Raw genomic sequence first — 14,708 nt, forward strand, 5'->3', positions numbered from 1 at the left:
AACTACTGAGCCCACACGCCTAGAGCCTGTGCTCCACAACAAGAGAAGCCACCACAATGAGAAGCCCGTGCACTGCAATGAAGAGCAGCCCCCACTTGCCGCAACTAGAGAAAGCCTGTGCACAGCCACGAAGGCCCAACACAGCCAAATACATAGATTAAATAAAATTAAAAAATAAAAGTTAAGTGACCCCACACAGTAATTCAAATACACGTGAAAAAACAAAGAGCAATGTTAAAGATCGTTATGTAACTGGAAAGAGAGTATAAAATGCATATTTCTTCTCTTAACTGATTTTTTAAAAATTGTATAAAACAACATACATACATGAAGAAACATGATATATATATTTGCCAAAAACAGCACAAAGGAGGAGATTAGGAGGAAAGCTATTCTAGGCTAAGGAAATGACTCCAGATGACAACTCAAATCCCCAGGAACCAACAGAGAGAAATAAGGTAAATAAGTAAATGGTAAATAAGGTTAATATGATAAAAGCTATAAATAAATACTTGCACTCCTTTCTTCTCTCAGCTCCTTTAACGCTTCTGTATCTCACTGGCATTCAGTTACTATAAATTTGAAGCTGGTTTTCATAAGTAAAGATGTATATGTGGGGGTTGGAGGAAGTGGGGAGATGCTGATTGAAGGGTACAGATTTCCAGTTATAAGATGAATAAATTTTGGGGAACTAATTTCCAGCATGATGGCTATAGTTAACAAACTGAACTGTATACTTGAGAGTTGCTAAGAGAGTTGATCTTAAGTATTCTTACTACCAAGAAAAAGTAGCTGGGTGGTAATCATAATGCAATATATACATGTATCAAATCATCACACTGTACATTCTATACTTACACAATGTGATATGTCAATTATATATCAATAAAGATGGGGCAAAAAAATGGGGGGGGGATAGAGCAAAAAGAAAAAAAAAAGTATATGGTAAGCCCCAAAGAAACCACTAAGAAAAAAAAAGTTAAAAAGTCATCACTGAAATTAAAATGCCATGAATGCACATGAAAATGAAAGCAGTAAAGGAGGAAGAGAGTATCTGAAAGACATGAGACATATATAAAAAACAAAAAGTAAAATGACAGATGTAAATCCAGTTACAACAATTATGTTAAAATATGAATGGACTAAACAACAAAATCAAAGACAGAAATTGTCCGACTAGATAAAAAAAAGAGATCGAACTATACTCCCTATATGAGAGACACACTTTACATTAAAACAAACAAACAGATATGAAAGAAAATGATGGAAAGAAGGTATATCATGCAAACAGCAACCCTAAGAAAGCTGGGTGGCTATACAAATATCACACTATAAAATTAACTTTAAAACAAAAAAGTTACTAGAGATAAAAAGGGACATTTCATAATGATGAAGGGTCAATCCATCAGAAAGGTACAAAAATTAAAAACACACATGCACCTAATAACAGAGTACCAAAATATATGAAGTAAAAACTGACAGAAATGAAGGGAGAAATAGGCAATTCAATAATAATATTTAGAGAGTTCAATACCCCACTTTCAATAATGGATGGATACTAGATAGAAGATCAACAGAGAAACAGAAGACTTTAACACTATAAAAAACACTAAAAAACCTTACAGACATCTATAGAACACTCCACCCAACAATAAAATATACATTCTTCTCAAGTGAATATTGAACATTCTCCAGGATAGACCATATGCTAGGCTACGAAACTTCAATAAATTTAAAAGGATTGAAGTAATTAATACAAAGTGTGTTTTTTGACCACAATGGATTGAAACTAGATATCATTAACAGAAATTTGGGAAACTCACAAATATGCTGAAATTAACACACCTAGATAACCAGTAAGTCAAATCAAAAGAGAAATTAGAAAACACTTTGAGATGAATGAAAATGAAGACACAACATACCATAACTTATGAGACGCAGCTAAAGCAGTGCTTAGAGGGAAACTTATAGCTCTTAATGCCTATAGTAAAAAAGAAGAAAGATTAATTACCTAACTATTCATCTTAAGACACTGAAAAAAGAAGAGCAAAAACTAAGCCTAGGGAATTCCCTGACGGTCCAGGGGTTAGGACTTGGCGCTTTCACTGCTGAGGGCCTGGGTTCGATCCCTGATCAGGGAACTAAGATCCCACCAGCCGTGTGGCACAGCCAGGATAAACAAAACTAAACTAAACTAAGCCTAAAGCAAGCAAAAAGAAGGGAATAATAAAGATTAGAGCATATAATAATAAATGAAACCAAAATCTCGTACTTTGACAAAATGAACAAAATTGATAAACCTTCAGCTACACTAAGATAAAAAGAGAGATTGTTAAATTACTACTGACACAGAATAAAAAGGACTAAAAGGAATATTATGAACAACTGTGTGCCAACAAATTAGAAAGCCCAGAGGAAACAGACAAATTCCTAGGAAGACATACACTACCAAAATTGATTCTAGAAGAAACAGACAATCTGAATAGACTCATAACAAGAAAAAGAATCATCCATCAATAAACTACCCATAAAGAAAATCATAGGTCCCAAACGTTCATTGATCAGAAAGTGAAATATGGTTAAGATAGCAATATTCCCCAAATTGATCTACAGACTCAACATAATATCTATCTGAACCCCACCTGACTCTTTGTGACAAGAAGTCAGAACTGACAAATTCATAAAGAATTTCAAGGGATTTAGACCAGCCAAACAAACCTTGAAAAAGAAGAAAAAAGTTACCTATTTTATTTTATTTTATTTATTTATTTATTTATTTTTTTGCGGTACGTGGGCCTCTCACTGCTGTGGCCTCTCCTGCCGCAGAGCACAGGCTCCGGACGCGCAGGCTCAGCGGCCATGGCTCACGGGCCCAGCCGCTCCGCGGCATGGGGGATCCTCCCGGACCGGGGCACGAACCCGCGTCCCCTGCATCGGCAGGCGGACTCTCAACCACTGCGCCACCAGGGAAGCCCCAAGTTACCAATTTTAAAACTTGAAACGTTTGTTTTAAAATGGGTAATGTTATGTGAGTTTTGCCTGAATAAATTATTTTAAAAAACAAAGTCAGATAATAAAAAATGTTGGTGAGAATGTGGAGAAATAAGGACCTCATATACTATCAGTGGAAATGTAAAATGGTGCAATGACTTTGGAAGACAGTCTGGCAGTTCCTCAAATAAACATAGAGTTTACCCTATGACCCAACAATCCACCCCAAGGTATATACAGAAGCGAAATGAAAAGATGTCCACGCAGAAACTTGTATACAAATGTTCATAGCAGCATTATTTATAATAGCCCCAAAGTAGAAATCATCTAAATGTCCATTACTGATTACTGGTAAACAAAGTATTATATATGCATACAATGGAATATCATATTCCAAAATTGACTGGTGATTGTCCCACATACCTATGAATGTACTAAAATCCACTGAGCTGTGCATTTTACATGAGTGAATTATACGGTATGTGAATTTTATCTCAATAAAGCTGTTAAAAGTGTTCTGAGAGTAAGGAAGTAGCATCTTTACTTTTTCCTTTAAATTCCTAATGGTACTCACCTTTGCCATCACATAAATGGCACACATTAACAACTGGTCCAGATGTCTGTCCATCATAAGTTCAGGACACTGAATTATGGAGAATTCAAAACAGGTCCAGATTTTTTTCCTCAGTTCATCTGAAATATCCAATTTAGCACAAAGGTCCCGAAGACGGACACCTGCTAAGTGATAAACCTAGTAGATAAACAAAAATATCTCAAACTTTGTTTATCTAACCCTTGTATTTCCCAAGCTCTAGAACTGGTAAGGGTACATTTTTCTTTAGAAAAATTACCTTTCTAAAGAAAAGCGATAAAGAGCTGGTCTTCCTGGGTCTAATATTGCTGCTCGTTAAAGGTAGGCCTTGTTTCTGCTGTTGTCCACCTGGGGAAATCTGTTGAATGGCCACCTGACCAGGGACTTGCAAGGTCGTTCCTGTCACCTGTTGAGAGCTTAAACTTCCAGCCAGGGCCTGAGCACTGAGGGGCTGGATGGAGCCAGTCACAGCTTGTGCCTGCCCCCCAACATTGACTTGGACTGGGAAGAATGTTATTCCTCCATTTTCATTGGCAATGCCTAAAATTTGTTTCAGAGAAAAAAAGCATGAAGAAAATGTTGATACTATAAGACTCTCCAGGCAGAGGTTTTCAATTATTTCCCCTCCCAACCCCTTTCCCCCACTCCTCTCATATCATCATTCCAGCCAGATCTCGACTAACTTTCTAATAAGTGCCACAGAGAAGGAACGCAATATTCAACTCTGCCTTCCTTACCTTGTACAGGAATAGTCACTGTTTGTCCATTGTTGGCTGTGACAGTGGCTGTTGCCATGGTGACCAAAGTCTGTCCAGGAACTGGTGTGACAGAAACAGCCTCCCCAGATACATTCTGCACAGGGACAGCATTGACTAGAGGCTGTGGGGGGATGCGGCCAGGTGTCCCTCCATCAGTGGGGCTATCATTCTCAACAAATAGCCGCCTTCTGGTAGAGCTGGCTGTTGGAGAGCTGTACCTATCGTATAATGTGGTTGGAGACGTTATGCCTAGGGTTAAAAAAAAAAATCATTTAACTCAAGGAGACAGATCTGACTTCCATCCTAGAAGTGATGTTCACAGCTAATTAGTGTTTGAAATACTATATAATCAAAAAACAAAAATTACAGGAGTCATATCATAGCTACATTCAATGAATGAAAATTCAACTAAATACTATTAAGAGCAAAATTTAAAGAAAGGATTTTTCTCTATGTGTCTCACAGTGTTCCCTTCTTCACTCCACCTTTTGCTAAATCAAACTAGACTTTGCCCTCCACTACCACAGGGTCCTGAGGACTGAGGGGTAATTTAAATAATTTTCTATTTTTCTACCATATTCAGTTTCTACAGAACACTCATGTAAGATGTGATTTCACTGTAAAGATACTACTTGATAAGAAGACTTGATGGATTTGATATTACTATGTATCATCTGGGAGCATTTACCCCCTGTTTTATACATTTTCATCTTTGTCATTTTTTACCTGTAGAAAGTTACTAAAATTCAATTCGGTTCTTTAGCAAGAATGGACATACATGTGTTGGATTCAATTAAGCTTAGTTTTTTTTTTTTTAAACAACTTTACTGAGATACGATTCACACATATTTCACCCACTTAAACTGTATAATTCAGTGGTTCTGGGTATATTACTAGCTTTCTAAAATTGTGGTAAAATACGTATAGCATAGGACTTGGCATTTCACCCGCTGTTAAGTGTACAGCTCAGCAGCACTGCATTCACAGTGCTGTGCAAACACCAACACCATCTTTTCCAAAGCTTTTTCAACATCCCACACAAAAACTCTGTTAACCATTATAGTCAAGTATTCACACCGCTGTCTGAATTTTTGAGAGGCATCCCTTTCCCTCTTCCATGTCCAGCTGTAAAAACTGCACATCACTGGGTTGTAAATACTAAAATCTATGTAGGGAGTTCATAAGAGGACTGACAGGAGTAGTTCTGACAGACTGTGGCTTAACATTATAATTTCCTGGTGATACAAAAGCAAATAAATGTACTAGATTTATATTTGGAACAAAGCTGCAGAGTTAGGAAGAATACATTAATTATGATCATTATCTCTGGATAAACAACAAGGTCCTATTGTATAGCACAGGGAACTATATTCAATATCCTTTGATAAACCATTATGAAAAAGAATATGTATAACTAAGTCACTTTGCTATACAGCAGAAATTAACACAACATTGTAAATCAACTATACTTCAATAAAATTTTTTAAAAAGTGTTTCAAGGACTTCCCTAGCGGTCCAGTGGTTAAGACTCCATGCTTCCAACGCAGGGGACACAGGTTTGATCCCTGGCTGGAGAACTAGGATCCCACCTACCACGTGGCACGGCCAAAAAAAAAAAAGTGTTTCAAATTATGATCATTATCTCGTAAAATATTAAAAGACCTCATGAAAATGGAGAAGTGATAAGTACAAAAAAATGAAGTTTAAAGTCAAGTCCTAATCCATTGATTAGGGAAGGAAAAACTCTACAGAAATAGGACTGATGAAGACCAGCTAACAGATCTATGGGTCTGAGTGGGTAATAAGCAGAAAAATAAACCATTAAGCCATACGCCTCCTCTTTCAAAAATGAGTAAGTTTTCATATAGATCATCCATATTCATTGAGTATGCACTGACACAGAGTGATTCCTCATTTTAAAACTGATCTTTCTTCTATAGCCAGTGCTTATCAATGACATTAAAAAGTTGATCTAGAAACAAGAATATCCTTCTAATGGAATCCAAGGATTTAGAACTCTCTGGATTTAGAGAATTGCTTTTTTTAAAAAGTAGTTTTATCTGAAGTATGTAAACTTAAATGTTGCACCTGGCAGATGTTATAAAGAACTGCCTAAAATGTAACCAGATGAAAGGCAAAACTTCCCTTTTCTGTACCTCAGGGCCAGCAATGCTGTTGTATTAACCAGGGTAGCACTGCTCAACTGACAAGAGTCAAAGCTGAACATGCTTGGGAATTCCCTGGCAGTCCAATGGTTAGGACTTGCTTTCACTTCCAGGGCCCGGGTTCAATCCCTGGTCAGGGAACTATGATCCCATAAGCTGCAAGGCACAGCCAAAAAAAAAAAAAAAAGCTGAACATGCTCAGGCCATTCAGTCCTCTTAACTCTGTGGCTCATCTGTACCTAATTAGATCATACACTCTACCTTTAAGAAGATTTTTCTGTTTCTTCCGATTTTAAAAGTAATACATATTCATCTTAAAAAATTTACAGAAATCACCTAGAATTCTATTACCCAACAATAATCATTAATAGTTTGGTTTTTCCATTTCAGCCCTTTTTCATGCTTATAGAAAAAAAATACACTTAAAAAATAGGAATCACATTAATATACAGCATTCTATCAATTTTAAAAGACACTTGACTTTTCATGCATTTTCCTGTGTTCTTTAATATTTTTCAAAAGCATTAAAGTGATCCATGTGGTACTATAATGTACAGAATATTTTCTTCTATATATACCCTACTAACTTCACTTGTAGTTTTAGATGGAATTTAAATCTCCAGATGCTAGGCCCCAAAATACTTCCCTTAATATTTTAAACTTACTTCTGCCAAGTCCTCCAGCATCAGCACGAACCTCACTCACCCTTCTGGGAGTCAAAGGGGAGCCAGCAATACAAACTTCATCCGCTCTTTCCAGGTTCTGAGGTGGCATGACCTATTAGGGAATGTTTACACAGAATGCCATTATTCAAAAAAGTATTTTAATTAGAAATATAATAATAATCTAAGGAAAAAGAAAACTATCTTGGCTCATCAGTTATTCTACCTAAATAAAATCCCCTGTCTTTTCCACTTTCATACTGAAGTTAAAAAAAATTCTGGCAGGCTTAAAAAATTCAAATCTAATAATTGGATACTAAATATAAATTAACCTTCCTTACTGATTTGGAGAATTGGACAACCATTTTAAGGCATAGAAACCTGATTAGAAAATCAAGAAAGAACACTGAACTCTTACTCTGTCACTGAAACCTTGGGGCAGTCACAAATTATTTCTGACTCTTGGTTCCTCTTAGATGTAGGGGTGATTGTACCAAATTAAACCCAGCTATTACCCTCCCATACTCATGAGGAAGATGCTAAGTTTAACTGTGGTCGGTGAAAGAGAATTATGAATAGACTATATATTGATATACTTTTATCATAGAAAGATGTTAACATCTTTTCACAAACCTCTTCGCATGTAGGAACTCTGTTTTCATTGTCTCTAATTCTGTCCCAGAGTGGAGACTCTGGTTTCCATGCCAAATGATCCAAGATCTGTTCTTCAATCTGATTAAGGTGTTTTACCACCTCTCTACAAAGGCCATCTTCTGCTCTAATGAATACTTCTATCACCTGAAATTTTTAAAAATGTCTGGGTTTGTTTAGTAATAATTTTTTAACAAAAAAATTGTTCAAGTGCAAAAGCAAAATTGGTAAACTTAAATAAGCTTTTTTACATATTTATAGAAACAAAAAGTCGTTATCAAAAATTACAAGTTTAAAGAATAGTACTATTTCGAAACAGCTGCTCTTCCTTTCACTATCTTCATAAATAATTATTTAAACTGCATATATGGATTATATAAAATCTTTTGTATAGTGATACATTTTAAAAATCTTTAAATTAAAAATTTCAAAAATCTTTAAAAAAACATGCCTTGTCTATTGAGATTAAAAAACATTACTCAAAATTTCATATTTTTTTAATAAATTTATTTATTATTTTATTTTTGGCTGCATTGGGTCTTTGTTGCTACACACGGGCTTTCTCTAGTTGCGGTGAGCAGGGGTTACTCTTCACTGTGGCGCACGGGATTCTCATAGCGGTGGCGTCTCTTGTTGTGGAGCACGGGCTCTAGGTGCATGGGCTTCAGTAGTTGTGGCACGCGGGCTCAGTAGTTGTGGCTTGCGGGCTTAGGTGCTCTGTGGCAGGTGGGATCTTTCCAGACCAGGGCTCAAACCCGTGTCCCCTGCATTCACAGGCAGATTCTTAACCACTGTGCCACCAGGGAAGTCCCAAAATTTCACATTTAAAAACTCTGAACATTCAGTCTATGCCACTATAAAAATTAGTTTTGACTACTGTAGGAGAATTAAATCCATACACTAAATCAATATTAAGAGGGAAACCAAATCAATGCTATAACTCTGTGCCTCTATATAACATGTGAAAAGGAATTGTTTTTTTTTTTTTTGAAAGACACTTTCATTTAATTTTCATAAAATAAAAAAGAAGGTTGTGGGGATTTCCCTGGTGGTCCAGTGGTTAAGAATCTGCCTTCCAATGCAGGGGATGCAGGTTCGATCCCTGGTCGGGGAACTAAGATCCCACGTGCCGCAGGGCAACTAAGCCTCTGCACCACAACTACTGAGCCTGAGTGCCTCAATGAAAGATCTCACATGCTGCAACGAAGATCCCGCGTGTTGCAACTAAGACCTGACGCAGCCAAATAAATAAGTCAATATTTTTTTTAAAAAAAGAAGGTTGCTATCACGATTAGCTAGTGGTATGTTTGCTACTTTTCTAAAACCTTCTTAGCTCATAAAATGAAAGTATTCTAAAAGACTTTACCAGACAAAAGGAGGAATTATATGAAACTTTTACACAAAATAGGTCTGTATAATACATTGAAAGAATATATATAGTTCTTAAGACTCCTATTTCTTCTCTGCTCCCCATTTAGAGTGGAAATTATTAAATATGTAATTAAAATAGAAGAAATGTACTCATATATTAAAATGAGTTAGATGGCTAACCACAGGAAGTGGATCTCATCTACAATTTCCTCATCAGTTTCAGATTTTTAAAAATACCTTGTAAAAATGATAAAGTGGCACATCAAATATCTCAGTAATACATGGAAAATTCCCAGGAGGCTTATAAGAAAAAGTGACGACCTCAAGGCAGCAGGCCAAGAGCGATCTGTGGAATGCATCTTGTTCCAGAATGCCCTATTAAAAAAAACAAAGCTTTAACACTTAGAAACCTTTGTATACCCTTCTGTATGTTTTCAAAATTAAAAAATTGTCCTAAAATGGCCTTTTAAATTCCTACAACCATATATAGCCATATAATATTTTTATTGAAGTACAGTTGATTTACAATATTATATTAGTTTCAGGTATATAGCCTAGTGATTCAGTATTTCTGCAGATTATACTCTAAATAAAGTTATTAAAAGAAAATGGCGGGCCTCCCTGGTGGCGCAGTGGTTGAGAGTCCGCCTGCCGATGCAGGGGATACGGGTTCGTGCCCCGGTCTGGGAGGATCCCATATGCCGCGGAGTGGCTGGGCCCGTGAGCCATGGCCGCTGGGCCTGCGCATCCGGAGCCTGTGCTCCGCAACGGGAGAGGCCACAACAGTGAGAGGCCCGCATACCGCAAAAAGAAAAAAAAAAAAAAAAAAAAAAAAAGAAAATGGCTATAATTGTGCTATACAATATATCCTTGTTGCTTACCTATTTTTATACATAGTAGTTAGTATCTGTTAATCCCATACGCCTAATTTGCCCCTTCCCCCTTCCCTCTCCCCTTTGATAACCCAAGTTTGTTTTCTATATATGAGTCTGTTTCTGTTTCGCATATTTTTTAGATTCCATATGTAAGTGATATCATACTGTATTTTTCTTTCTCTGTCTGATTTATTTCACTAAGCATAATATTCTCTAGGTCCATCCATGTTGCTGCAAATGGCAGAATTTCACTCTATTTTACGGCTCAGTAACATTCCATTGTATACACAGCCAGATTTTTATATAGAATAAGAGAAGTGTAAATAGTTACAAGGAGTTAGAACAATTATTTGTCAATTTTACAATTTTCTCTAAAATGTTTTTAAAAATTAATTTTAAAAAATTATTTTTATTGATGTCATTAAAAGTAATATCACTTGTACAATCTAGAAAAATTATCTTAGCCAAAGATCAATGGTTGAATATTTATGTTAAATTCCTATATAGTCAATACTCAATTTATTCTATACATGGCTTGAATTAAAACTCTATGTTATTTAAAAACCTCAATTAAGGTTAAGTCTGAATGTTTTAATCCTTGACTACAGAAACTGCTGCAATGAGAAACACTAAGTGGAGGACTGGACGTAAGAGGACTCAGAACACAAGTTTCCTTAGATGCCCATCTTATTCCCTCAAAGCCATATGTTATTTTTCCAATAATGGCTTTTTTTTTGGTGGGTGGGGCTGAAAGGAAACTACATTTTATTGTGGTGCTCAGTACATTAGCTATTTACTCACAGATAAATCCATGTCTCCCAGTCTTTTTTGTTCCTGCTCAATAACAGATTCTAATACTTTATAGTAAAGCATCTCTGCAAAACGAAAATGTTTGCTGGCAATTTCTGCATAAATAATAAAAAACACAAAAATCAAATGCAAAGAACATAAATATTGTGGAAAATGAGGGTCCATCCCATCCCCTACAGCAGAATAAAATTTAAAAACCAACCCAACACTTCATATACATGTACTTTGTACAGTTGCTATTTCAATCATCTCTAAGATTCCTTAATTTCTTCTTCCTGGTAACACTGAAATTTTTCTAAAATTGTGAAATGAAACTTGCACATAAAAACTGCAATAGCATTCCATCAAGATTCACACTTTTTTTTGTTGTTGTATTTTGAATAGAGCAGCTCTATGCTAAGAGGTATGTAATTGTTTTATTATTCCACTCCTACTTGGTATTCATACTTCATGACATCAAACAACTTCAGTGGGTCTGGGCATGTAACAACTATTATATTCTGTCCTTGTTCTTAACATTTTGAAGAATCACTATAGTTCTATACTGAAAATCCAGTCTACAAATGAAAACCAAAGATTTTTTAAAAATGCCATAAGTCCAACATAATAAAGATTATCAGTCTAAAATTTCTCTCTATTGAGAATGGCCCAGAAATCAGTTGGTTGACAGAAAAGTTGGACATCCATATTCTGGCCCTCAGTCTAAAGTCAAATTTTTTCTTCATATTTCGGACTCAGTTTCCAAGAAAGGAATGCATGTAGTTAAGTTTCAAAGATGAGAACAATATAGATAATATTAAGCCTTACCTTTAGCACAATTACTGATATCCTCATCTGGCTGGGAATGCTGAGAATATACTTCATACATTTCTTTCAATCTGTTGGCTATAGCCTGGGTTGGATCTCTGGAACACGTCCTAAAAAAATAAGAAGAAATTATCTGATTTAAACGTTTTGTCAAGTCACAAAGTGATAAGCTATTTACAACTCTGTAATTTCAGAGTAATTTTAACCTGTAAATATAAAATACTTCAAACAGAAACTATACACTTCCCTATTAATCCAGGAGATCCCATAATTCCTTATCAAAGGTGTTAGTATTACCATTTGAATGAAAAAATATTTCTTTCCTGGAGCTGTAGCTTTTATTGCAGTTAAGTTTAGCAACTTTGACCTGTGCCTATTTGATGTGCATGACCCACCTAGTCTACACATCTGCAATCACTGATGACAAACAAAATTGCCCTCAACTGTTTCCCTAGAGGGCAGTACAACTCTTATTAAGAACTCCTAGAAGAAAACAGAAAGAAGGGGTATATGATCTATACTACAACAAACTTATATAAATCATTACTGACATTCTACATTTTTTCCTCCAAAATGAAGTTTATTTCATTGATTTTTTTCTTTTTTCTTTTTTACTAGAAAGGCAATATATGTTCAATGCAGAAGCATAATACAGATGATCACCAATGTGGGGGTTTTTTTTGTTTTTTTTTTTTTGCGGTACGCGGGCCTCTCACTGTTGTGGCCTCTCCCGTTGCGGAGCACAGGCTCCGGACGCGCGGGCTCAGCGGCCATGGCTCACAGGCCCAGCCGCTATGCGGCATGTGGGATCTTCCCAGACCGGGGCACGAACCCGTGTCCCCTGCATGGGCAGGCGGACTCTCAACCACTGCGCCACCAGGGAAGCCCCCATGTGGGCTTTTGTAACAACTATGTCTTTATCTCGATCATAAACATAAATATTCTCTATAAAAATGCAGCAAGTTTAGAAAATTATAAAGGAAATATAATCAATTATAATCCCGGGAGAGATGGCTACTGAATATCATATGCAAGCAGAATTTTATTTATGAACATACACAGAGGTTACAAAAACAGGACTCTTTGGTTTTACCTAGTATCTACTGGCAATATTTAACTCCACTAATGGTTATTTAAGATTAAAGAAGCTGCTACTCCTAGTTAGAGACTGTAAAGAGATCTGGAAGACATAACAGTTAAGACAGGCTTCTAAAATGTATTTATAAAATGCTTCTGAATTCTAGGTAAACAAGGTCCATCTGAGAAATATGACTTAGGAAGAGGCCATACAGACAAACCCTGTTGGGTGTCAATCACAATCAAGTTTATGAATAAGCAGACTTCATGAAAATGTACAGGAAAATTAGTCAGCCTTGGTATTTAATGAGTCTAGCTATGAGTGGGAAATTACTGTATGTTTATACAGGGCTTTCTTACACCATATCACCAGAAATCAAATTGGCTCCTATAGAGTCTACATCATTAAATCATAAATTTTTAGGAATAGGAGCAGTCTTGGAGGTAATTTCGTCAAATAAATTTGCCAAAAATTATGCACAGGTAATGAAAGTCACTCTATTGTGTTTTTCACTAATGCTCCCTGATATTCCTACTAGTATCACATAGATCAAAGGAACTAAAGGTAGTTGACTTCCTTTTCAGGCTAAGGGTGTTTTATAAAACTTAGAAAGTTACAGTGGTTTTACATTGGTTATGAATCTAACTGGCTATCTTTTCAAATCTGACCAACCCTTCAGAAATTTGCTCATGTCCAATCCTCTTCCTGAAGCCCTTTGACAAACACCCATCTTTACAGATCCCCCGCTTCCCTGAAATCTTAAGAGAGAACAACTGGTAATAGATAGTTTGGTGCTTTATTCTACAGTGTCTAGTGTTATTAGTTACTTCCTCCTGAACTATGTTAAAAAAAAATCGAGAACTATGGGCTGAATGTTCATGTTGCCCCCCTCCTTACCCCCTGCCCCAAATTTATATGTTGAAATCTAATCCCCATTGTGATGGTGTATGGAGGTGGGGCATTTGGGAGGGATCAGGTCATGAGGGTGGAGTCCTCCTGAATGGAATTAGAGCCCTTATAAAAGAGACCCTAGAGAGCTCCTTTGCCTCCTTCTGCTACATGAGGACACAGCAAAAGACAGCTATCTATGAACCAGGAAGCAGTCCTCACCAGACACTGAATCTGTTAGCACCTTGATCTTGGACTTCCAGCCTCTAGAACTGTGAGAAACTTATTTCTGTTGTTTATAAGCAGTCTACCATATTCTGTTATAGCAGCCCAAGAAGACTAAGATACTGAGAAAAAAAGGGTCATTTTCTATTCATACGTTTTATATTGCTATGTCCTCTAAGGACTAACAACAGAACTGAGCATGCAATTGATATAAAATTATCAGTGGGTGAATTAAGGCACAAAGGGTGAAAAATTAAAATAGAAAATTAGAAAATAGTCAACAACCAAATCTTAGAAGACAAGAAGGGCTCAAACTAACCTTAGAATCTGTTCCAGTTTCTCACTTGGTGCATTCCTGAGGCCTGTGAGCATGGTGTGAAGACGACTCAAGCTATGTGTAGCTGTAGAAACTGGAGTCACACAAGGGCTGTTACCCGTAATGTACCTCACACCAGTAAGTGGGGTAGAGATCCTAAGTGCTTTAGACTAAAGAGGAGGAAAAAGAACATTATTTTAGGTCAAAAAGACCTAAATTATTTTCAATTACTTCATGAATGGGAATTTCAAGCTAATCAGAACTTTATATTATTAATAAATATTAGTGATTTCTGTCACTATTCTTGGAATTTAAACGTTACACCACCAAGAGCCACCACTATCCATGTGAAATTGTGTGAAAGGACAATCTGCACTTCAGCCAACTAAGAAGTTTGTCTCTTAAAAGTTAAATGTTTATGGGAATTCACTGGCAGTCCAGTGGTGAGGACTCCACACTTTCACTTCTGAGGGCCCAGTTTCAATCCCTGGTCAGGGAACTAAGATCCCACCAACCACA

At 36.5% G+C, this 14,708-nt stretch overlaps 1 protein-coding gene across 2 annotated transcripts in view; it reads right to left on the bottom strand.

The window, feature by feature from the left end:
• RBL2 (RB transcriptional corepressor like 2) overlaps nucleotides 1-14,708 on the bottom strand; it is a 50,986-nt gene that overhangs the window by 13,497 nt on the left and 22,781 nt on the right. For both annotated transcript variants that reach the window (XM_081216485.1, XM_081216484.1), the window contains exons 9-17: nucleotides 14,193-14,359; nucleotides 11,683-11,792; nucleotides 10,867-10,970; nucleotides 9,428-9,565; nucleotides 7,802-7,966; nucleotides 7,172-7,283; nucleotides 4,321-4,590; nucleotides 3,843-4,123; nucleotides 3,566-3,742 (exon numbers count right to left, since the gene is read on the bottom strand). In XM_081216485.1, coding sequence (XP_081072611.1) covers nucleotides 3,566-3,742; nucleotides 3,843-4,123; nucleotides 4,321-4,590; nucleotides 7,172-7,283; nucleotides 7,802-7,966; nucleotides 9,428-9,565; nucleotides 10,867-10,970; nucleotides 11,683-11,792; nucleotides 14,193-14,359 — 1,524 coding nt within the window. The remainder of the gene's footprint in view (nucleotides 1-3,565; nucleotides 3,743-3,842; nucleotides 4,124-4,320; nucleotides 4,591-7,171; nucleotides 7,284-7,801; nucleotides 7,967-9,427; nucleotides 9,566-10,866; nucleotides 10,971-11,682; nucleotides 11,793-14,192; nucleotides 14,360-14,708) is intronic.

This window comes from Mesoplodon bidens (genome assembly GCF_964165515.1).
Source record: "Mesoplodon bidens genome assembly, chromosome: 18".
Lineage (NCBI taxonomy): Eukaryota > Metazoa > Chordata > Mammalia > Artiodactyla > Ziphiidae > Mesoplodon > Mesoplodon bidens.